The 23,787-nt window shown below is 36.1% G+C and overlaps 1 protein-coding gene across 1 annotated transcript in view; it reads right to left on the reverse strand.

Annotated features, from left to right (window-relative positions):
- The window catches only part of ZNF330 (zinc finger protein 330), a 26,056-nt gene continuing 2,269 nt past the window's right edge, over positions 1 to 23,787 (reverse strand). The window contains exons 2-10 of the mRNA XM_044680301.1: positions 21,144 to 21,275; positions 13,362 to 13,381; positions 13,185 to 13,255; positions 10,570 to 10,649; positions 7,959 to 8,085; positions 7,388 to 7,492; positions 4,325 to 4,371; positions 2,549 to 2,666; positions 1 to 753 (exon numbers count right to left, since the gene is read on the reverse strand). Coding sequence (XP_044536236.1) covers positions 479 to 753; positions 2,549 to 2,666; positions 4,325 to 4,371; positions 7,388 to 7,492; positions 7,959 to 8,085; positions 10,570 to 10,649; positions 13,185 to 13,255; positions 13,362 to 13,381; positions 21,144 to 21,263 — 963 coding nt within the window. The 5' untranslated portion in view covers positions 21,264 to 21,275 and the 3' untranslated portion in view covers positions 1 to 478. The remainder of the gene's footprint in view (positions 754 to 2,548; positions 2,667 to 4,324; positions 4,372 to 7,387; positions 7,493 to 7,958; positions 8,086 to 10,569; positions 10,650 to 13,184; positions 13,256 to 13,361; positions 13,382 to 21,143; positions 21,276 to 23,787) is intronic.

A 23,787-nucleotide genomic window follows, 5' to 3' on the forward strand; every position in this document is an offset into this window, starting at 1 on the left:
GAATATATATTATGTAACAGAACTCTGGCATCTATCGACACAAGGAAGAAAATACATTAATGAATTTCTATAATAACATAGCTTATGAAATAACAAGATAGAATTAGACACTGTTAAGAAAAATGGCAATTTAATTTCCAACAAATACAATTATTTTCCTATACCACCATTTCCATATCTCCAGGCTGTTGTGAAGCCACAATAATCAGGAATAACTTCATCCATGATGCTTCAATACTTGGGTAAACAAGAACAATCATTTTCCTTTCAACTCATTTTCCTTGTGCTACAAGCCTGATTTTGAATTTTCTATAAAAGTTCTATGCCCCTTTCCCCCTAATAAGCACAGCTACCCTTTAGCACAAGGCTTAACTATTACTTTTGAAAACCCCATACACAATTCAAACACAAACGTACATACACACACGCGCACGCACACATGCTCCTGTCAGATACTAGGCCACCCAAATGTAAATTCCTAGTCTTCCGGCTCCTCATAGTGAGCATAGCCACTGGCATAGGTCCTTCCTAAATTCAAATTAGAGAAGAGGCCTGTGGTCTCTGTATCTGAATCTTTTCCTCCTTCTTCGTCTTCCTCATCATCCTCTTCTGCTTCATAGTCATCGTCTTCCTCTTCCTGGCATCCTGTATCACCATACTTTCCTGATGCAAGATTCTTCCAATAGGCATCATATCCAGAAGCTCCATCTGCTTCCTCACCTCCAGTCTGCCGGCCAAATTTCAAGGAGCGTGCTACAACAGAAAAGAGTATGCATAAATTCAGCACTGACATTTTTCAAGATCTTTTTTCTAATATGTATGAAATAATTTTAAACACAGGCTGCTTTTTGGCAACACCACCCAATAAAATTTAAAATCCTTTGCTAAATGCTTATGCCCTGTGTGTAATAGACACACATGTAAGACATACACATCAAACAATTAATACATGTATAGCAAAAAAATCATTTAATCCTGAGAATTGGCACCTCTATCATCAAATGAAACTGACAAGGGAAGGTCTTTTTACGGGCCTCCAAATCTGTTTCTTTTGGGCCCCAGGTTGACACTATTGCTGATTTGTTGCCAAACCAGAAGATACATAACTATACTATGGCAGACAGCCATTTTGGGAAGACATCAAAAGGACACTAAGATAATACAAGGTATCAAATCCAATGTCTTGTTGAGTGGCAAAAGCTGGTATTTTAACTAGGTTTGATGTACAACAAAAGTTCATTCTTTAATTTGTACTCGTATTACTCTCAGGATATGACAGACTTCATATACTATCTTTTTTTTTTTTTAAGACAGAGGAACAGCTGGATTGCACAATGGATGGAACCAGGCCTGAAAGCAGGAGACACTTCCTAGCTTTGTGACCCTGTGTAAGCCACTTAACCCCCATTGCCTAACCCTTACTGCTCTTCTGTCTTAGAACTGAAACTAGGAAAGGTAAGAGTTTTCTTTTTAGACACATATAAATGAACAAGATATTGTGGCGAACAGATTCACTCAATTTGTCTGGTTTTTCCTCAAAAGCAAAACTCTGAAAAGCAAATCAAGAACTGGTTAGCCTAGAAGATAAGCAATAGATGGGGGGGAATGGGCTGTAAAAAGATACTTCCTGTTTTTCATTTCATCACAGAAATATCATTTTTTTGATTAAATTATACATTATTACAAAAGTCAGTTATATAGCTAATAGGAGAATTCCATTTAACATGTTCTTTAAAAGATTAAGGGATTTCTTAGAAACTCCAAACTGCATTTCCATACACCTTTGGCCTACTTCGGGCTTACCAAAAACCCAAAAGTTTTACACATGTTATATAAGCTTGTTAAATATGGTATATTTTCATTTTCTTCTTAAATACAAAGAAGGGGTTGTGCATTTTAGCCCTAATACCCCTTTTCATTTTTATTGAACATGTAATTTCATTGTGAAAGGAACTCCTGGAAAAAAAACACCCTCTACTAATGCAGCCTGGCAATTCTCTGCAGACCTTGTACCGAGGACACTGAGAGGTTAAGTGAATTGCCCACAGTCATACAGTCAACTGTATCAGAGGCAGATCTTCCTAACTCTGTGGCCTGCTCTCTCCACTGTTCCATGATGCCTTTCATTCTATGATTATGAACAAATATTCTAAGACTGCACTGGGAAATAGCCCTGGAATTTCACCAAACCTAAAATTACCACCAAATATTTCTCATGAATTTACTAGTTAACCATAAATTAATAGGAAGTTGAGGGGGGCTGGGGGAAAGGAACCTCAATTCTTTAGTCTTAAATTTCTATATTTAATATGGCATTAACTCAGACAAACGTATGGCTGACCACAAATGCTACCCCTCAAAATGATCTTATTTCTAAATTTAGTAAGCTGAAAAATTATGAAATATTCTCATATGCATACTTTGGCACAGTGCTGCCAAGTCCAATTATCTTAATCAGGTGAATCCTCTAAGTTTAAAAAAAGTTCTATTTGAGTATAATGTCTAAGTATGTAAACTCATTCCATTATCATGCTAAGAAGAGTCTTACTCGACATGCTCAGATCCTTAGTCTCTTGAGTTTCATGTCCACATTTAGGACAGGGAGGTTCTTTTCCTTTCTCTTGCTTAAATACTTTGCTTCTTGTATGATCATCACAAAAACAAGCCTAAAAAGAAAAAAGTGAAAAAATGAGTCAATATTACTTTTCACCGAGTTAACAAAAAAGTCTGGATACAGCAGAGAGAAATAAAGTTTTCACATGGTCAGAGAAATCTCCCTTCTGGGAGGGAATAAAATACAATTGAGGTTCTTAGGGGAAACAAAAACTGCATCAGTCAGTGCAGTGCCAGTAAATTATAATTTAAGACTATAATTTACCACAGAGCAGTGTCTCATTCATGCATGTAGTATACCACAGACAGAGGCACTCAGTACCATTAAAGTCTCCCCGCCCCCCCCCCCACACACACAATTACAACATATGCTCAGGACTGAAGCAACCACCAGAAGTTATAAATTGAAATTGTACTATCGAATAGCAAATCTGATCCAAAGAGATGGGAAAAGTTAATAATCGATGTGGCCTTGTAAAAAAATAATGAATGAGTTTACTGCACTGAAAAATGGCTAAGTGACTCTTGACAATGTAAAAATGTTTAAGGTAAATGTTTTTTATTTTTTTATCATGGGCCCCTTTTGAAGTCTAGCGAAGCCTATAGATTCCTCAGAATGATATTTTTAAATGCATCAAACATGTATAAGATTGCAAAGGAAATTAATTATTTTAAGTTATCAAAATACCAAATAAATAAGCAAATAAACAAACAAAAGGAAGCCCATGGACCTTAAAAGTACTAAATAAATGCTAACTATAAGGGGCAGTTAGGTAGCACAGTGAATAGAGCTAGACCTAGAGTCAAGAAGACTTGAGTTCAAATCCTGCCTCAGTTTCCTCAACTATAAAATGGGGATAACAAAACCTACCTCCAAGGGTTGTGATGATCAAGTGAGATAATATTTGTGAAGCACTTAGTATAGTATCCTTTATATATGTGTAGTAGGACCTTTATAAATGTTTAATCCCTATCTTCATTCTATTCCCATCTCTCACTCCCAAACATAAAGAACCCTTAGTCTAAGGGCAACAATAGTGAATAGGTTGGGGAGAGGGAAGAGAATGCAGGCTAAATACAATAGTCGTTGTCAGTAACGTGTAATACAAGCTAAAATAATAATAACTAACACTTATATACACATTAAGGTCCAGAAAACATTATACAAATACTATCTCATTTTATCCTACAACAACCCTGGGAGACAGACACTATTATGACCCCCATTTTACAGATGAGGAAACTGTTAAGGAAATAGAAGTTAAGTGACTTGCTTAGAACTATATTGCTATAGCATCTGAGATCAAATTTGAATTAAGGTCTTCCTAATTCTAGGCACATCTTTCCTTTCTGGTAATAACAAATATATTTCTAAAGAAGAGAAAAAATGGTCTATTTACATGGCATTTAAAGACTATTATTCTGGATGGTATGTTTTGATTTCCTCCACAGTGGAAGTAGAAATGATGGGAAGAATATTTGAATGGAATACAGAAGACCCAGTTTTTGTTCCCACTTCTGCTCTTGTACCACTTGTAACTTCTCTTGGTTCATGTTTCCTTATGTATAATATAAAGCGAGAGAACTCAACTTCTGAAGTTGTCTCAAGTTCCTTTCGGCAATACAACATTTATGAACAAACCAAGAACTGGTAGCTGAGAGTTAGAATCATGAAGGAAACCTTAAACTAAAATCCCCAGTCCATATCTACCTTACAGCGGAGGCATGAGTGCTGTCCCAGCCGATTACAGGAAACACCTATGGGAAAAGATATAGTTATGTCATTTTCAAACTAAAACCGACATTGCTATTTTCCACAAAATTATATCTAAGGTTGAACCCTCAGATCCATTATCTACCTTCTAATCATTCTAAAATACAAACTAGAAGATATAAGCACAGAGTTATGATGGAATCCTCAATAAAGGAAAAAAGAAATCCATAAACATCTTTTTCATTTCTAGAACTCTGCTTATTCTCCAGTCACTGCAGGTTTCTCCAGTTTGCTAGTATTGAACAAATTGCTACCATCATGATACTTATCTATAAGGGTACCAAAACACTCTTTTACCTCTCTGATCCAAGCTAAGGCCTTGCCTTTAATCACATACAAATAATTTAGGTTATTTTAAAGGGCAACCCCAAATAACACTACTGATAGAAGGCTCTGGTTTTACAGATACAAATACTACCAGTGCCCCTTGCCAATTCCATGTAAGATAAGCGGACAGAAAAAGAAAGCAAAACAGGAGTGAAGAAAGGAAACAGAGCACTGAATTTGGAAGCAGACAGAAAAATACTTTAAATACTATGGTGTTAAGAGTACAAAACTATTTTTCAGAGAACCACTGGCAGATCTGTTCCATTTTGCAACCTTTTTTCCTCCTTCCAGTCATAGCTATACTCTTGGGATCAACTAGGTTAGATGGGTACAACATCAAGTTTTCTGCAGACTTGGCTTCTTCCCCAATGATCCTTCCTATTTTGTTAGGCAGGGCAGGTAGGGGGCAAGTGGATAGAGTGCTGGACCTGGAGTCGAGAAGATTCACCTTCCTGAGTTCAAATCTGGTCTTAGACACTTACCAGCTGGGTGACCCTGGGCAAGTCACTTAACCCCTTTTACTTCAGTTCCTCATATAAAATGAACTGGAGATGGAAATGACAAAAGCACTCCAGTTTTTTGCTAAGGAAACTCCAAAGAGCCACGAAGGATTGGATATGACTGCAACAACCAAACAACCATTTTGCTGGGCAATATAGCTTGTAGTCTACTACCCTCTCCCCATGTTTCACAAACACATTTATACTCTAAAGTGGTATTTCTCTTAGTGGCTGCCTTTGTGCTTATCAAAGAGATTAAGTATTTGATGGCTGAGTCAATTTCTAGTCAATTTCACTCTCCCAGTTATAGCGATCACTTTACATTTAAGCTACGTCTTGGCCAGAGTCTGGTCCACGTGGCAGTTTGTGAGGGGCCAGGAGGGAAACAGGGACTGCCCAGATGCATCTATCCCTTCAAGTCTACCTGGCAATCAGCTATTAAGTGAATACTGCCTAACAGCTAAATCCTGCCTCTCCACTGCTGCATTATGTATGCTGGAAAAACAATGTTAGCATTAATAATAGCAGCTAGCATTTCTATAATGCTTTAAGTTCTTTACATAAAGGACTTACTGCTTAGTTAGTGTCTGACACAGAATTTGAACTCAGGCATTACGTAGTATGCCCTTAACTAACTCTTAAGTCAAGAAAATTGGCCAATGACAAATCGGATTTAAAGTATTTTAACACCTTGACTTTTTTTCACCTAATTGTATTTTTAAAAAGTATCTTCCTGCAGCATATTTTTTTTTTAAACCCTTACCTTCTGTCTTGGAGTCAATACTGAGTACTGACTCCAAGGCAGAAGAGTGGTAAGGGTAGGCAATGGGGGTCAGGTGACTTGCCCAGGGTCACACAGCTGGGAAGTGTCTGAAGCCAGATTTGAACCTAGGACCTCCCGTCTCTAGGCCTGACTCAATCCACTGAGCTACCCAGCTGCCCCCTTTGCAGCATATTTTTAACATGTACAGTGCAACTAAATATACATGTCTTAGAACCAGGATTATGAATATATAAAACATTCTATAATGCAATATAGTGTCAAACCCAAACAGAAACAGAGGCCACTAATCCATACATAATGATCCCCATAATTACATATTGACTTAGTTTTGAAATGTACTGTTATTTATGCTTCATTATATTTTTATTTATTTTACTATTTCCCAATTACATTTTATCTGGTTTGGGAAACTCTCAAGAATGTTGTCATAGTACAAATTAAAGACTCCCACAATTAGTCATAATGTCAAATGTATAAATTATGGGATTCAACCAAGTGAGGGATAAAAGTAATTTATACTTGTTGAAATAACATGCAAGCATGGGATAGCATTTCAAGGAAAATATTCTCTGCTCCACCAGCGACTGGTGAGAAAATGGAGAAGAAAATAAACCAGAGAGCAGAGAAAAAGAAAGCTTTTAAGAATTAATTATTGCAAAGAGAGGAACATTGTGAATTTACAATGAGAGTAATTTTAATATTACACATCAATGACAAGGTGATCATTCCCTCTTGGGACGCTGATGATTACAGAGCTTTGGGGCTATGCTGTGTCTCTTACTGCACCACTAAAAGATGACAGAATTATAACCTCATCATTCACAGCTCCCTGCCTTTTATTCCACGTCCTATAAAATGCACAAAGGAAAAAAAAGTGTTTTGCTACATATTCTTACAATGTGTCTAAAAAGCTCAGTTGATTCATAATTCCAGACACTCCTTTACTCTCTGAAATTTTGTCTATTAGCCTAAAAACGGTACAAGATTGTAGAAATCCCTTACTAGATGAACTTACTTTAAAGCCAGAGATAAGGAACATATCTAGGAAGCATTTCTTGATACCAAATCTCTATGAGCCTCTGAATGTACTTCAAATGAACAAACTCGGCCTTCTCAAACTAAGTATCAAGATTTGTGGAAAATAAGTTGTTTCTCAAACTAAGTATCTAGATTTGTGGAGAATAAGTTGTTTCATTTACAGAGACATTAGTGATCTAGAGTCAATAGGATATGTGTTTTTGAACTGTTTTATGCAATAATGGATAATTAATATCTACTTATAGTTTCATGGGAGGGTTTATAATAAGCATGCTATTTTTTCCACTAACTGTTAACACTCTAAAAGAGAGTACCTTGGATAGATAGAATAACTTAGATGAAATTACTTACATTTAAATGTTTCTGCCTCCAAAACCTGGCAGCTAGCTTGATGCTCAAACTGATCATCCTCACACAGGAAGTTATGGCAAAAAGAGCAGCTGAATATTCTGCCTCCTGTTGGAAGTTCCCAAGACAACACCCAAATACATTGATATAGTAAAGTTAAGCAAACACAACTGACACTGTTTAGAAAAAGTAGTGATCTATAAACAATTTCTCTTCTGATAAGAGTCAATGAAAACTGTCAGACAATTTAGGGGAGAAAGCTTACAAACCTCAGTGTCCCTTCTTTCCCACTGGCCACCTGTCTCTCCTACACAATATTCACAATTCCTTAAAAAGTCTATTTATTCTTACTGCCTGGGTAGATATTACTGGTACCTACAATCACTAAAGGCACATGTCCCTTTCCATACTGTCATAAGAACTAACACAGCTGCCAACAGCTGGTATAAAATTATTTCCATTAACCATAACTCTGTAAGTATATTTGTAAGTGGCATTCAGAATGCTATAAAGAGATCTTACACACCTAACAAATATCTTTTCCCCTCACTTTGCCTTATTTCTAATAACTTACCATGGTCCCATACACCTCTTTCACATTCAACACATTCTGCATCAGTAAGAGGGCAGCTACAAGCATGTGTACTCAGACATTTCCTACCATGGCAAACCCAAGCTTCGCAGAAATCACAGATTGCACCCTGGAATTAGAGGGAGAAAATATTAATTTTTGCCCACTAATCATTTCAAATCCTATGGGTGTGATAATTCATCTGTTCTCAATGCCAATAAATAGTGTCACAGCAGGATAGCTCACCTACAACACAAATGAAATATCATGCCTGAGAAACATTAGCAATCGCTCACCACATGCAGACTACTTGAAACTAGGACAATATTAGCAGAATAAAATCCATGAATCTGGCAGCCTATTCATCCATTCCATATTAGATACGCACATAGAATGTATACAATATTAAATCAAAGTGAGAGGCTAGGTACAATGGCTCCTTCACTTGTATCCCTCAAAATAAATTCTAATTCTGATGTGGTAGTCTATGTACTTCTTCTTTGGTAAGACTTCTTATAATTTAGCATTAGCATTTTTAACTTTCAAAAAAGTATATTTTATATTTTAAAAGAAGATAATGAAGCTATTCTGGAATAAGTGAGATAAAATGCTTAAAATGTTGTTTAAAAAGATGACTGATATTCTTAAATTTTCACTTAGGATGCTGCTTCTTAGTTGACAAGGATAAAATTGAATACAAACCAAACCCTAAAATAAGTTACTCTAGCTTTATTCCAGGCTAAGAGAGTGCACATAATAAATATTCTTCTAAAGAAAACCTTTCGATCTTGTACAGTGGTAACAATACACGGAACAGTAAATCTGCCGAATGTTTTTAGCTTTTAAAGTAGAATGCTAATGCATATGCCACTAAAAGAGCCATAATTCTGAAATACAGCACTTTACTAGATATATGCCCTAATTATGTGTGATTATATTTAAATGGTTTTATTGGTTTGTCCATCTACTAAATGGAAGTAATTATATTTCCCATTCATACACCTTAGGGAATTTTTTAAAAAGATGTTTTTTACAATATGAGAATTTGTTTTGCTTGACTATGTAAGATGTATTACAAAGTTTTTGGAGGTTTTTTCTTTTCTTCCAGTAAGGGAAGAGACAGGAGGTAGGAAAAATAACTGAAAAAAAGAATTTTTTTTTAAAGGTTAGGGCAATTGGACACATTCTTCTAAGACATCATGGAAACTACTTTACTAATGAATAACACTGGCAATATTATTTGGGAGCAGAGAATGCAAAAGATGACTTTTTGGACACTACTGATTCTGACAAGTGAATGGCCCAATATGGAATTATTTCATCAATTTTCTCATAAGAGAATATGCCTATAAAGTTAACCCTAAGGGGGATTTTTACCAAAAAAGTCTTTTTCCCACTGACAATATATAGAAAAGTTTTGTTTTCAAAAAGATAAAAATGTGAGAGTGTCATATGAGCATAATAATAAGACTACTGTTGCTGGATCATAGTGTAGAGAGGAGAGACCAGAAAGGTAGGAAAGGGCAAGGTTGTAAAGACTGTCAAATCAAATGGAGGATTTTACATTGGATCCTGGAGATAATAGGGAGTGAGTCACAGAAGTTTACTAAGTAGGAGGGTGATATGGTCAGACCTGCCTTTTGGAAAGTACTGCTCTGCCAGCTGATGGAGGCTGAACTACAGTAGGGAGAAGACATGATGACCAACTAGGATTCTATTGTAAAAGTCCAGATGCCTGCACCAGGATGGGGAGGAGTCAGAGGAGAGAGGGGTGCAGATATAAGAGATATTACAAAAGTGAAATCAATAGGACTTGGCAAATCATTGCATATGGGAAGTGAGATAGTGTAAAGAATCAAGGATAACAGCAAGGTTTTAAGATTAAGTTACTGGGTTAATAGTAGTACCCATGACAGTAATAAGGAAAGAAGAAAGAAGAGAATTTAAGGAAAAGGGGAGTTCTTTATCTTAGAGATATGAAGTCTGAGAGAATTTAGTTCAAAATATCCAAGACAAGCTGTTGATGTAAGATTGTAAAACAGGAAAGAGGTTGGTATATATAAATCTGGGAATCATCTCCACAGAGGTAACTGAACCCAATGGGGCTGATGAGATTACTGTAGGAGAGAAGACAGAGGAAGAAGAGAAGAGAGGGCAGGCAAGTTTTCTAAAATGGCCCTAGCTATAAATCCTTTTGTTCCTGACTAGACTAAATTAACTATTTATTTAACTAAGGGTTTAAGTCATGGTTAAGGCTCTTAGTAAATTTAAAAATACTTAGCTGAAAATCTTTTATTAAATCAAAACGTAACTTTCACTAATAAGCAAAGCATAGACGAAATACATCTTCCTATAATATTATTACTATTATTTAACAGGATTTGCATTCCTTGACCATAACAACAAAGAGAAACTGCATATAAGTAATAAAGCAAATTATCTGGAGAGTAAAAGGTTTTTTTCCATGAATAATCTACAACATTGATAATTAAGAGTGACTTGTACAGAGAGACAGATTACTTTGATATCAGTCTTAGAAAAATAATTTCCATTGGAATGATGTGCTGTCCTAAATACTGTTTTACTTTAAAAGATAATATTATAAAAAGCTTACCACCATTGCAAGGCCAGTACTGTATACACCAGCATGCTTTATGACACAATCTGAAGACTTCATCATACATTTTGTTTTTCCTGTATTAAAAAAAAAATTAAGGTTTTAAATTAGCCTTGAAGAATAGTACAAAAATATCTACTAACCCAAATTTTTTTCCTCAGTCTACTCTCCTACAGAAGATAATCCAGGAGGAAAATAAATTAAATCAATATTCTTTATTACTTATCTGAGTGAGTAGGAGAGTAGTTATAAACTAAAATATTTAACTGTGTGTGGGAGTTCTTTCAAGATAAGTAATATTAGTAAATCTAAATAAACATTTTATACAAGTTATTTACAGGCAAAATCAAACCAAATATAAGTTTATGGATAATTTTATGATCTAGTATAGATATTGCACATTTTGTGACACAAAGACTGAAATTGTATATGCCATACTTAAAAATATACTCGTTACTATTTAAAAATCATTTATTTTTGTTATGTTTACTACCCAACATAATGTTTAGCTTGGTAGTATGGGGGGAAAAACAACAGCCTGGGAATCAGGAGACATGGGTTTTAGATCTATCTTTCCCATTAACTACTACCTATGTGACAAGTTACAATCTCTGTGGAACTGTTTCCTCATCTCGAAAATGTCTAGACTGGGTTTTCTGTTGTTTTTCAGTTGTTTCAGTTATGTCCGACTCTTTGTGACCCCAGTTTTAGAGTTTTCTTAGCAAAGATTAATATAGTAGTTTGCCATTTTTTTCTGCAGTTAGATTGGATTATTCGAGCTTAAACTTCCATTCCACATTTAAGATTCTATGAAAATGCCTCAATTTTTTAAAAAGTCCTGTTAATTTCACATTTTATTTCATATAAAAATGGTTAGGCTTAATAGTATTGTTAACTTCATTTTGCAGCACATCTCAAGTCTGAAAAAAGACAAAGAACATTTATAGTTTATTCACTGTGAATTTATATGTCTGATTAGCCATACTACCCATTTCAGAAAAAAAAATTTTTAACTCTATAGGCTTGACAATAGAAATTTTCAAGTAGAGCCTGAGGGAGCATAAAAAAACTATTATAGATTTGTGTTGAGACCAATGACCCCAGAAGAAGTCAATGGGAATCACTACTGACAAAATGAAAACCCCAGTCTGCAGCCTAGTAGGATGACAAAGAAAACGTAAGGGAAAGTGCTATGTAAGCCATTAAGGACTATATAAATCTCACATAACATTTCTAAACTCTCAAAAAGAATTAAAATGAAAAGATGTAAAAAAAAGAAACATTTTTACAACATCTCTGCCTGCTTATGGAATAAAACCCTTAGGATAGGCAAGAACAATGGTAGGGATAAAAGATGTAACAGAAAATAAATTCTATACAGCAGCTACCCAACACTCCCATACTTCTGACACCAAGTAAGAACATCCGCAGGTACAGTATATATAGTTAAAATGTTTCCTTCCCATTATTCCAATTCTCCAATACTACCTATGTAATTATAATCTTTTACTCATTACGATGATATTCCTAACAAAAAAAGTCAGTAAATTGACCTCTCAATCATCCTTTTAACATCAGCGCCCTTATCCGAGAGATTCACATCCCTGAAGACACTATATTCTAAATGAACTCACATGATGGAGCAATGATCCCTTCAACTTACTTTTCTTGCTCCTAGCTCTAAAAATGACAATAAAATAGTTTGTGTGACAGTATGATAAATAGTTCTCCAAAACATTACCTTTAAAAGTTATGCCCTTATACTTCTAACTCCTTTCCCAATCTGTAACTATCACTCATGAATGCATCTAAATCCTTTTTAAACCTGCTTATATTTTTAGGCTGAATAACCTTTCATAACTAGTGCTATTGTTATTATTTATGGGAAGTAGCATATTCTGCTCAATTCTAAACTGAAAACAGGCAGGGAAGTACAGGGGTTTGAAGAATCTTCAAGAGCATCTGCTAAATCCTGGCAGCAAGGGACAGCTAGGTAGCACAATAAAGCACCAGGCCTGGAACTGGGAGGTCCTAGCCTTAGGCCCTTCCTAACTATGTAACCCTGGCAAGTCACTTTACCCCAACTGCCCATCCCTTGGTTACTCTTCTTAGAATTCATATTAAGACATAAAGTGTTTGGGGAAAAATAAACACCACTAGTAGCAACAAAAACAATATAATTCAAAAGATTTGAATTTTTTTCTAAGCTATTAATAGTCACATCAAAAAAAAATATTGAAAATTACTAATAATTAGAGAAATGCAAAAAGCCTCTACTTCTTACCCAACAGATGGACAGGTTTTTTAACAAAGGAGATCAGGATTTCCGAATAAGTGGATCTCTATAAATCTGACTTAGGATATTAGTCACAATAAACTTCAATTCTTCTTTTAAAAAAAGTAGTTTGGCCCTTCCAACATTTTACTAATTCTTAGGTATTTTTCTGCCAGTCAAAAAGCAATGTATTTTAACATTAGGTTTATCGATGAAACGGGTCCTTATGATAAGATTGCTTGTGGAGAACATTCATGTTCAGGTAAAAACTTTTTAGTACTACAAACAGAATGCTCTATAAAGAAAAAGAGATGTGTCCTTTGTCGTACATACTTACCACATTGTGCACAAATTGGTAACTTCTGTACAGAATTACAAAAGTAACAAAATGCTCTATTCTTCTGTCGTCTTGTCATGTGAAATAAAAATAAAGAGTGAAGTCAACTAATTATAAAAACAAAGTGCAAACTTCATAATGAATTGTACAAAGAAAAAATAATGAATAAATTTTTACCTTTGACACTTATCACATTCCTGTAAGGGGAAAAAAAAATACATTGAAAAATCTTTTTCTATTAGCATAAAAGGGTCATGAGAATTTATAAAGGTTGTATCATAATTTTGATACATAAGACATTAAAATAATGCAATAGAAGGAAACGGACTATAAAAAAGAGATGAGGGAGCAGTTAGGTGACTCAGTGGATTGAGAGACAGGCCTAGAGACAGGAGGTCATGGGTTCAAATCTAACCTCAGACACTTCCTAGCTGTGTGACCCTGTGCAAGTCCCTTAACTCCCATTGCCCAGCCCGGTGATGGGCAAACTACAGCCAGTGGGCCAGATGGGGGTGGAAGGGGGGAGCCTGAAATGTTCTATCCAGCTGCAAGACATTATTCCTAATCTGACGAATACAATGAGTAGGATACAATACAATGAGTTGCCTTAGAAACAGACTGTCGGATGAGTATTTCCTTTCCTTTGGCCCTCTTTTTAAAAAGTTTGCCCATCACTGGCCTAGCCTGTATCACTCTTCTGCCTTGGAACTAATACTCAGTATTGATTCTAAGAGGGATGGTAAGATGGTAAGAGAAAGCCAGGATAGCTCAGCATGTCACAGTAAATAAGGAAAGATTTTTCAAAAAGGCAAGAGATGAGGCTACATCAAATGCTACTTTACTACATCTTTGAAAAATCCCAACCAAGTCCAGAAATTATTGGCCTATACTCTTCCAAGTCATATCTGCTATAAAAAACAAAGAAATTCCTCTGGAAGTGACATCTACAAAAAATGGCAGACAGTGGTATACTGGAACATAAAGGAGTACCTTGGGAAAACCATAAGACTGAAGTAGAAACCTAGCACAGTTATAGGAGAAACAGAAAAAATTAGAGAAGGAATATCAACATAACTGAAATTCAACAAATGTAACATTTAATACACTGTGCAAGGAAAGTGCTAGACACTAATGATAAAAAGAAGAAATATGGTTCTAGCCTTAGACAAAGTTACATCCCATGAGGAATATATGAGAGATACATGGATGAGTATAAGACCTAGTAATATGAGGAAAAGAACACTATGCTGGTAGGGGAATATTAAAGAAGACTTCACAGAGAAAGCAGGACCTGGGCTAAGGTTTGAAGGAAAATAAGAAGGAATGAATGATGGAGACTATTAGTGATCCTGACCAAAAAAAAACAAAAAACAAAAAAAACTAAAGCTGAGAATGGTCAGAGTAGGGAGACTCAAGTTCTGACTCCTCATATCTTATGCTAATTCCAATTCGAACAATTCCTTCCTGGGAATTTTAGAGAAAAAAAAGAGATGAATAGGGCCAAGGACAACCACCACCATATCTAGTGTGATGATATCTATGATTATCGAAAATCAGTGAAAATAAACACGTTTTTACTAGAGATTTAGCTAGTAAAAGAACTACTCAATAGACTTGTGGAAGTGTAGGGTCAAAGATATTGTGATTCCGTAATTAAAATAGACCCAAGTCAAGATTGGGTTAAAGGTAGTTTATTTACAATTAGGAAGGTAAAAGGTAGGGACATAGAGAGAGGGAGAGGATAGTCCAGGCCTGCAGAGGCCTGGATGGAGAGAGAAGGTTAAAAGGCTAAATAAATGAGGCTACAAGCCACAAGGCCTAGCAATCAGATAGGCTAGAGCCTACTTAAAGGTAGAGGTTGGAAATGCCAAGGTAGGCCCAAGAAGTCAGCCTAACTTACCCATGTGACCATTCAGAGTAGAAGCTGCCTGAGGTCTCATACAAGATCCTTCAGCAACAAGTTCAAAGCAGAAACTGCCTCAGCAGGAAGTAACCAACATACTTGAAGAGATAGTGTCTTTTGTCACTTCCCGTGGGTCCACCTCTAATTCAGGTGGACAAATGGCAGCCTCTACACTGATTTGGACTGCCCAAAGGGCAATCCCTTGTTCTTGATTTGTTACTTATTGTCACCTGTGGGTAACTCATCTCCCCTCCCCACTAAGGGAAGTGGGGATGACATCATCTCTATGCCTAGGGTAAGTAGAGTTTGACTATGAATGGGCTAGAGCTAATTCTATTTACGCAGTCCCCACTGATGATCATTGGGTACCTAGTCACCCCAAGTGATCATTTTACATAATCATCTTATACTCACAAAGGTCTTCTAACTACACTAGTTAGAGATAAGAGGGGAATGGAAGAGAGAGAAAGCAAAACCAATGTTTGCTAAGTGCATTGACAAGAAACCAATTGGGGGCAGTCCCCTATTGATATAACATGTACAATTAAAGTAGCTGTTCAAACCCCATCAGTCCAATCAGTTGTACCCAAAGTTCATTCTGGATTGCTTGATGCAACAAACCCCATTAACTCAATCAATTGCAACCCAAAGTTCATTCTGGATCTCTTGATTAAATGTAGATTCTTCAGGCATCTCTCTGTAAACAGTAGAATTAGCTCTAGCCCATTCATAGTCAAACTCTACTTACCCTAGGCATAGAGATGATGTCATCCCCACCTCCCTTAGTGGGGAGGGGAGATGAGTTACCCACAGGTGACAATAAATAACAAATCAAGAACAAGGGACTGCCCTTTGGGCAGTCCAAATCAGTGTAGAGGCTGCCATTTGTCCACCTGAATTAGAGGTGGACCCACGGGAAGTGACAAAAGACACTATCTCTTCAAGTATGTTGGTTACTTCCTGCTGAGGCAGTTTCTGCTTTGAACTTGTTGCTGAAGGATCTTGTATGAGACCTCAGGCAGCTTCTACTCTGAATGGTCACATGGGTAAGTTAGGCTGACTTCTTGGGCCTACCTTGGCATTTCCAACCTCTACCTTTAAGTAGGCTCTAGCCTATCTGATTGCTAGGCCTTGTGGCTTGTAGCCTCATTTATTTAGCCTTTTAACCTTCTCTCTCCATCCAGGCCTCTGCAGGCCTGGACTATCCTCTCCCTCTCTCTATGTCCCTACCTTTTACCTTCCTAATTGTAAATAAACTACCTTTAACCCAATCCTGACTTGGGTCTATTTTAATCACGGAATCAATCTGAACTGTTGATTCCTGGCGGCCACACTTTATATATCTAAAAATACCTAAAATCTCCCTCTTACAATTGAAAGACATTCATGAATGCAGAGAGATCTAGAGAGGTAGAAAATGAAAAGCTGAAAGTTAGATAAAATAAAGAAATATAACACACTACTCACTATCTCCCCTTTTCTTACCTCTGACTACTGCTGATCAAATATAGCTTAATCATCTATAGGTACTTTTGGACACAACATTTTAAACCCAGCATGCCCTCTCTGCTAGGCTTCAGCCATTTCTTAAAGTATGAAATTAAAGGTTATAGACAAAGGAAACAAAAGGCCAGGGGTTCCTTGGAAGTTGGAGACAGACTTTGAGTTAGGGTTCTCCCTTGCCCCCAGAAGTACCACCCACAAAAAAATCAGTAGCTCCTTAAATCCTGGTAAGCCAGAGCAGTGCCTATTCTTTAACCCTTGGATTCCAAGGAGACTGAGACTTTGCTACCCAGTTTTTCAGAGAAAAGCCACTCCAAGTCTCCAAGAATCAGAATAGTATCCCAAACATAAAAGAGACCAAAAAATGTTGATAAGCTTATTACCTTAAATCTTCCCTCCCCACCCACCAATGTAACTTTGAAATGGATAGGATGGGAAATGGCAAAACTTAAGTATCCTATGATCTCTCTGATGTACAATAAGACTGCTATGAGAACAAGATGTTGGGGAGGGGGACCCTGTAGATCCTGATGCTGTACTTCTAATGTTTCAGCAGAGTATATAGCTTAAAAAATCCAAATCATCAGTGAACTTAAAATTAAGTTAAAATACTGGAAATATCTTTATTAGGAAGAACATAATTAAGTAATAAGCTCATAAATTAAATATCTGCACTTGTGACTCTAATATTGCAATACTGGAATCTAATTTTGCCAAAACTCTTTAAATTAAATATAACCTTTTCCATGCTAAACCAATTGAAAAGAGTCATGAGGAAAGGGAATTTTGCAAGAGCATGGAATGGAATGTGGTGAAACAGAGAAGAGGAGTCAGTTGGAACCTTGAGAGGAGGGGCTTCTGGGAGAACAAAGAACTCTCAGGAGGAGGGGGAGTGCTCAGGGACTGTGTGAGAGAGCAGCTCCTAGACCCATTCATGAGAGATTCCTACCTTACCCTGACAACTACTGAATCCCTGCCATTGCTCCTGTTCAGGAATAAAGACTTGAGTGGACCCTCAAACTGTCAGTTTACCTGACAGGAAGCTCTGAAGGGTTTACTCTGACAGTAGGCTGGATCAGTTCTGAAAACAGACCTCTCACCTATGCCAACTACTAACCAGAGACTTACTCTTTTGAGATTTAACCTAGAATTAATTAGCATAGGGAAAGAAACATCTGACAAAGAGATTTCCAAGCCAGCCAGGCTTTAGCTGAGGCTGAAGGACTTGCCATTGATTGGTATCATTAGATAGGAAACCCTAATAACTCTCTTTCCCTAACCTCACCCTTATGATCCTTTATTTAATAAATAACCATAAAATATACAGGAAAGCACTCAGATTTACTATGTAGGGAAGGAAAAGATTGTTGCGTAAGGGTTTATCCTGGAGAGAGATTTTACTATACAGGGTAACGCAAAATATCCCAGTTGCCCATCTTGATCTCTCTTCTAGGTCAGGTTTCTTATTCAAGACAGGACACCTTGGAGAGGCGAGGTTAAGAAAAACCCCCAGCTAAACTTTTACATCATCACCTAAGGTATTCCTTTATCCCTGTCTCAGTGGCTGTATTTACCTTCTCAACTGAATTGTACTGGTCCAGGACAGGGAGGGTCCAGACATCTTGCCTCTCTGTCCAAGAGGGAGATAGATCAGGTGGAAGCAAAATCCTGATCATCCGTCCACATTATAACACAGGGGTCTCCCTCCCATTTAACAGTCAAAGTATATTTTAAAAAGACTTCAAAAGAAGAAAAACAAAATACCAACCCCCATATTAAAACATTGCTCCAAGTCACTAATAGCAAGAAATGCAAATTAAAACAATTCTCAGGTACCACAATAGCAATCAGAATGGCCAAGATGATTAGAAAGAAACAGTCAATGCTAGAGTGGCTCTGGAAGACAGGTATATATTTATATATTGGTGTTGAGGCTGTAAACTAATCCAATCATTCAAGAAAATAACTTTGAATGATGTGAGAAACTAGTTCATGTCTTTTGACCCACTAATCTCCCCATGATGCACATATCCCAAGGAGTTCAGTAAGAGAATATAAACCAAGAATCCTAGCAGCCAATGATAAAATGTGCTACCACCACCTAATAGAGAGGTGATAAGAGTCATGTTTTTGGACACGGCCAAAGGGAGAATTTGTTTTGCCCAACTATTCATATTTGTTGAGAGGTTTTTCTTCTACTTTTCTTCTTTGAATTTTGAATGGAGGCAGAGGAAGTTGGAAGAAGAGAAAAAGAATGCTTACTAATTGAAAAAAAAATTAATAAAATAGTCCTGGAGGGGATTCTGTAGTAGTCCAAAAATATAAACAAAGCAAGTGTCCAATGGTCAGGGAATGAGTGAACAAGCTATGGTGGTAAATTAATATATCATTTCATCTTAAGAAATAAAGATAAATTCAGACACAAAGAAAGTTGGTTATGAAATGAAGCAGAACAAAGAAAGTAGAAAAGAACAATTAATACAATACTAAAAAACATTAGAAATCAGATTAAACCTAATGACCCATCTTGATTCTGGTTCTAAATGACTGATGACAAAATAAATTTCCCTTCTCTTGGCAGAGGTAATTTCAGTTTAACTTAAACTGTTTTCTTTAAGGGAGAGCACTGGCAGGGAAGAAAGGGCTATCAAGATGAATATGGTATAAAAATAAAAATGCTTTCAAAATTAAGCTTAATTCTATGTGTCTTTTTTTGTTGCTGTTCCTATTAAAATCATGTCAAGAGTTAATGAGAATTTTTTAATATCTTGTATTAATTTTATATTAGGGTCCTGGATTATAAATGCTATATTAAGGAGAATTCCTGAGCAGGTCCCAGGTCTCAGGACGTGGCTCTATTCGGTCTATAGATTTTTGCCATTCTCTTTGTTCTGAGGAATGTGGTCCTTTCATAGATTCCAGGTGAAAGAAAAAGTTCTATACTACTTTTTCAAGCTGACCTGCAAATCCTCACCTGTCATTTTGGGAAGGGTCTGATGGACCACCTCTTAATTGTCTACCATCAATTAAAGATGTGTTCCGATGGTCAAGGGAGGCGCTGAAGAATGAGCTCCCCAAAATAGATAAATGTACCTGGGCCGGCCGGGAGTTTCTGTTTGTTTTTTATGGTCATTTGACCACAATTAGGTTGTTTTGACTGATCAATTAATAAATTCCTTTAAAATTAAGAAAATCAGTCTCTTGAGATAATTTTAATTGCTACGGGTTAAAGAACTGTTTGAAAAGCTCAAATAGCACCATAAAGATATATAACATTATTTGGGAACAACTTTTCTAAACTATCAAAAAAGAAACCTTTCTTATTTAGATGCTCTGTTTAGCATATGTCATAGGCTAGATACTATACAGAGTATGGAATGAAATACAATCAATGTAGGAAACATTATAGGTATGTACATATATGAACACAGGCATCATTCTGTGACTTCAAATTCTAGACTAAAATTAAATGTGACAGCACACCATAAATAATGGAACTGTTTTCATTTTACGCTATAAATAACAGTAACTGGCTTTATCAATATCTGTCCTGAACCGTTTTCTCTTTCTATATTCTTATTCTGGATGATCTCACCAACTCCTCCGGTCCAATTCTCATCTATACACAAGTAAATGACTCCCAAAACCATATATTCTGCCTCAGCCTCTCTCAATTTTAGTCCTGAATCAATAACTGCTTTTTGGGCTTCTCCATCAGAATTACAAACTCACAATGTCAAAAAAAGAACTCTTTATAACATTTCCACTAAACCCATCCCTCCTGCTGACTCCTACTACTATTGAGGGCACCCCCAGCTACACAGATTCACAATCTGGTAATTATTTTTGGCTTTTCCCTCCCTCCTGTCCAAAGCCAATCAAGTCTTATCAATTTTACCTTCATAGCATATCTTATGCCTATCCCCTTCTCTCTCCTTACAGTGACTATCTCATACTGACCTTCTTGCTTCTAGTTTTCCCTTCTCCAATTCATCCTTCAACACACAGGAACCAAATTAATTTTACAATTAAAACACAAATCTAACGCCTATTAAAAAAATTTTTTTTGTGGTTCCTTAATGCCAGAATAAAATACAAATTCTTCAACTGGCACAAATCCTACACAATCTGGCTCCAGCTTATCTTTCTAGATTCATTTCATATTATATCCCTTTACATATTCCATATTCTGGCCAAAATGACCTACCAACTTTTCCCTAAACTCAACACTGCATTCCAATGTCTTTATATAAGCTATCCCTCTGTGACTAGGATGCTCTCCTTGCTTTCCTCTACCTCTTAAAACTTTCATCAAGGCTTAGTTCAGCTGATACCCTCTACTCAAAATCTGTTTCTCCCAGTTACAAATGAAGTAATCATTCCATAATGATGAATCTATGTTTCTCTACCAAGTACCAGGTTAAGTGCCTTGAGGGCAGTGACTATTTAGTTTTTGTCTTTATATTCTAAGGGTCTAGAACAAAGCTTAGTACATAGAAAAGTACTAATAAATGTTTATATGACTGAACATGGAGGGAGGGGGGAAGAATTACCATTGAAGCATTACATGGATGTTTAGCTAAATCGATGTTGCCTCTTGCTGCTCTTAGCTGTTTTTCACGTTCTCGACGGCTTTCAGCCTTCTTCCTTGCACCAGTTTTTTTTTTAGGCATTTTGCCTACTTTCTGCACATAAGAGAAAAGAAGATTTGAGATCTGGCTGCATCTACTATTTTAACCCAACTAAAATTATATAATACAATGTTCTCACAGTTTTGTCATTTTGATGGATTAATCAGTCTTCTAAAATATAGCACTTATTTGCATTCACAGAATATTTTAAAATATGAGAAACTTGAAAAATAGAAAGCATTTATTTTGAAAAGTCAAAACATTTATTGTAAATTAAAACTTTATTTGTGCTAAATTCTTCCAAAGATACACTATAAGCTTCGCTCTTCAAAAACAAAACAAAAAAACACCAAAACTTTGCTGGAAACAGTAGCTCTAGGGAAAAAAATATATATATAAATAAGTATACATGTACATATATAAAAATAAAAATCATCCTTTACTTATCTAGTGTTTAGCATCCTTCCAAATGGCACGATTGTATAAACAGACATAATTTACTGTACTGCTGATCTAAAAAATTGAATACTTAAATATGCTAAACAATAGCATTATTCACAAGTATAATCTGTTTCCTCTGCAAAATTATTACCAAATTCTCTATGTAACCTATTTTCAGGGAACTGTTTGCTACATATAGTCTAAGTTAATATTTAAGCAATTTTAATGTAATAAAACAAGTTAATTTTTAATATTTTAATTTTCTTTACTTCAAATCTATATCCACACCATCCTTAAATGTAAGTTTTCTTATCTAGTCAATTAGGAATTAGTCATTAGCCATGCTTTATAAACTCTGAAAGAAAAATTTCCAAATCAACATAGTTTAAGGAACCCAGGAAAACAACACTAGGAAAATAAAATCTAATTAGAATGACTCAAAAACTCAAAAAAAAAAAGAAGCCTTTTTATTGCATATATATTAATAAATCAAGCAAAACTAAAGAGGCCATGCAGCTCTGAAGTTGAGGCTAAGTGGCAAATGACATCACCACATCTTAAGTATGAAGCAGACTTTTTCATTTGAAAAAAAAAAAATTAAGTCTACTATCTTAAGAATATAGGCTGTCTTCTCATGGAGGTTGTGTGCAAAAATTACAGGATCACAGATTTAAAAATGGAGTGAATGGCACACATTTGCTACTCTAACTATATCATTTTACGATGAAGCTCAATGAGGTTAAATGATTTGCCTCAATCACAAAATTAGTAAAAGGCTGAGATGGTTTTCAAATTCCAATTAGAAGAGAATTCAGTCACAACAGAACAGATAGGTTCATTAGATTCATTTGCTGATGACATAGTATTAATTTAGTCAAGACTAAGAATACTATAGGGTCTTCTCAAAGAAATACATGGTCATTTAAGAGGTTGGACTAATAAAAAGAAAAAATATGAAGAAAGGACAACACAATGAACAAACATAACACATACCAATAGCACAGAGGTGAGGTAGTCTGACAGTACAATGTACTTAGTTGCTACAATAATAGTGTAGATGAAAAAAGCACTGGATTTGGAGTCAAATGAGCTGAATTCAAATTCTTACCAGCTATGTAAATGATCTTTCTGGGTCTTAAACTTATAATTGATAAAATGACAGTATTTATTTAATTTATGTTCTAACTTTCATGGGTATCCAATCTTGAACTGCTATGTCCAATCATCTGTATAACAACTCTGGAAGGAAGCTATTAAGTCTGCAGATTGGTTAAGTGGTTGGTTGCTTGATGCTTAGCTTCTTAGGGGACACACAATATTACAATAACTTACCATGGCAGATACAACATTACTGAACTGGGTCTAAAGCCACAAATATAAGAGAATGATAAAGCTAAGTAGGGTTAGCCCCTGGGGAAATTTAAACAGAGCAGGCAATACAAAGTGCTTATAAAGCACTTGAACATGAATCTCATCTACATTTAGGACAACAAATCATCTAACTTCCACTCAAAGGCTTTCAGTGATGGAGAAAACACTTTCTAGACAGGAAATAAAACCTTAGGAGATTCCTCTTTCTACCAAAACTCATCTAGATTTTTATTTCCCATAGGACTCCTACTGCAGTCCTTGTGAAAGGTGATAGAAGTTTGAAAATAGTGACTTCGACAAAAGAGAAGGGGATAGATCTAAGGCAGTGATGGGCAGACTAGGGCCAGAGGGGAATAGTTTGCCCATCACTGATCTAAGGGATGGTATGAAGATAAAAATGACAAGACTTGTTAATTGATTGGCTCTTAAGAGGAGGAAAGAACCAATAACTCCTAGGTGTGAACTTGGCTGATTGGGAGAACTCTCAACAGTGCTCAGCCCACAGAACACATTTTTAGTGAATAACTGAAGTAGAGTCAGAATCACAGGCCTGAGATTTGAATTCTGACTGTCACTACCGCCCCTCTATAATTGTGCAAATTATCACTCTTCTTTGGACCTCCATTCCCAGCCAGCAGAGGGACACTGAACTGCATATTCTTGTCTAGATTTTGGTACAGAATGGTACCTCTGAAAGAACTCTGAACTAAACTTCAGTTTTTGCCTGTGATACTATATGTGTGACCTTGGACAA

This window comes from Gracilinanus agilis, chromosome 6, assembly GCF_016433145.1.
Source record: "Gracilinanus agilis isolate LMUSP501 chromosome 6, AgileGrace, whole genome shotgun sequence".
Classification (NCBI taxonomy): domain Eukaryota; kingdom Metazoa; phylum Chordata; class Mammalia; order Didelphimorphia; family Didelphidae; genus Gracilinanus; species Gracilinanus agilis.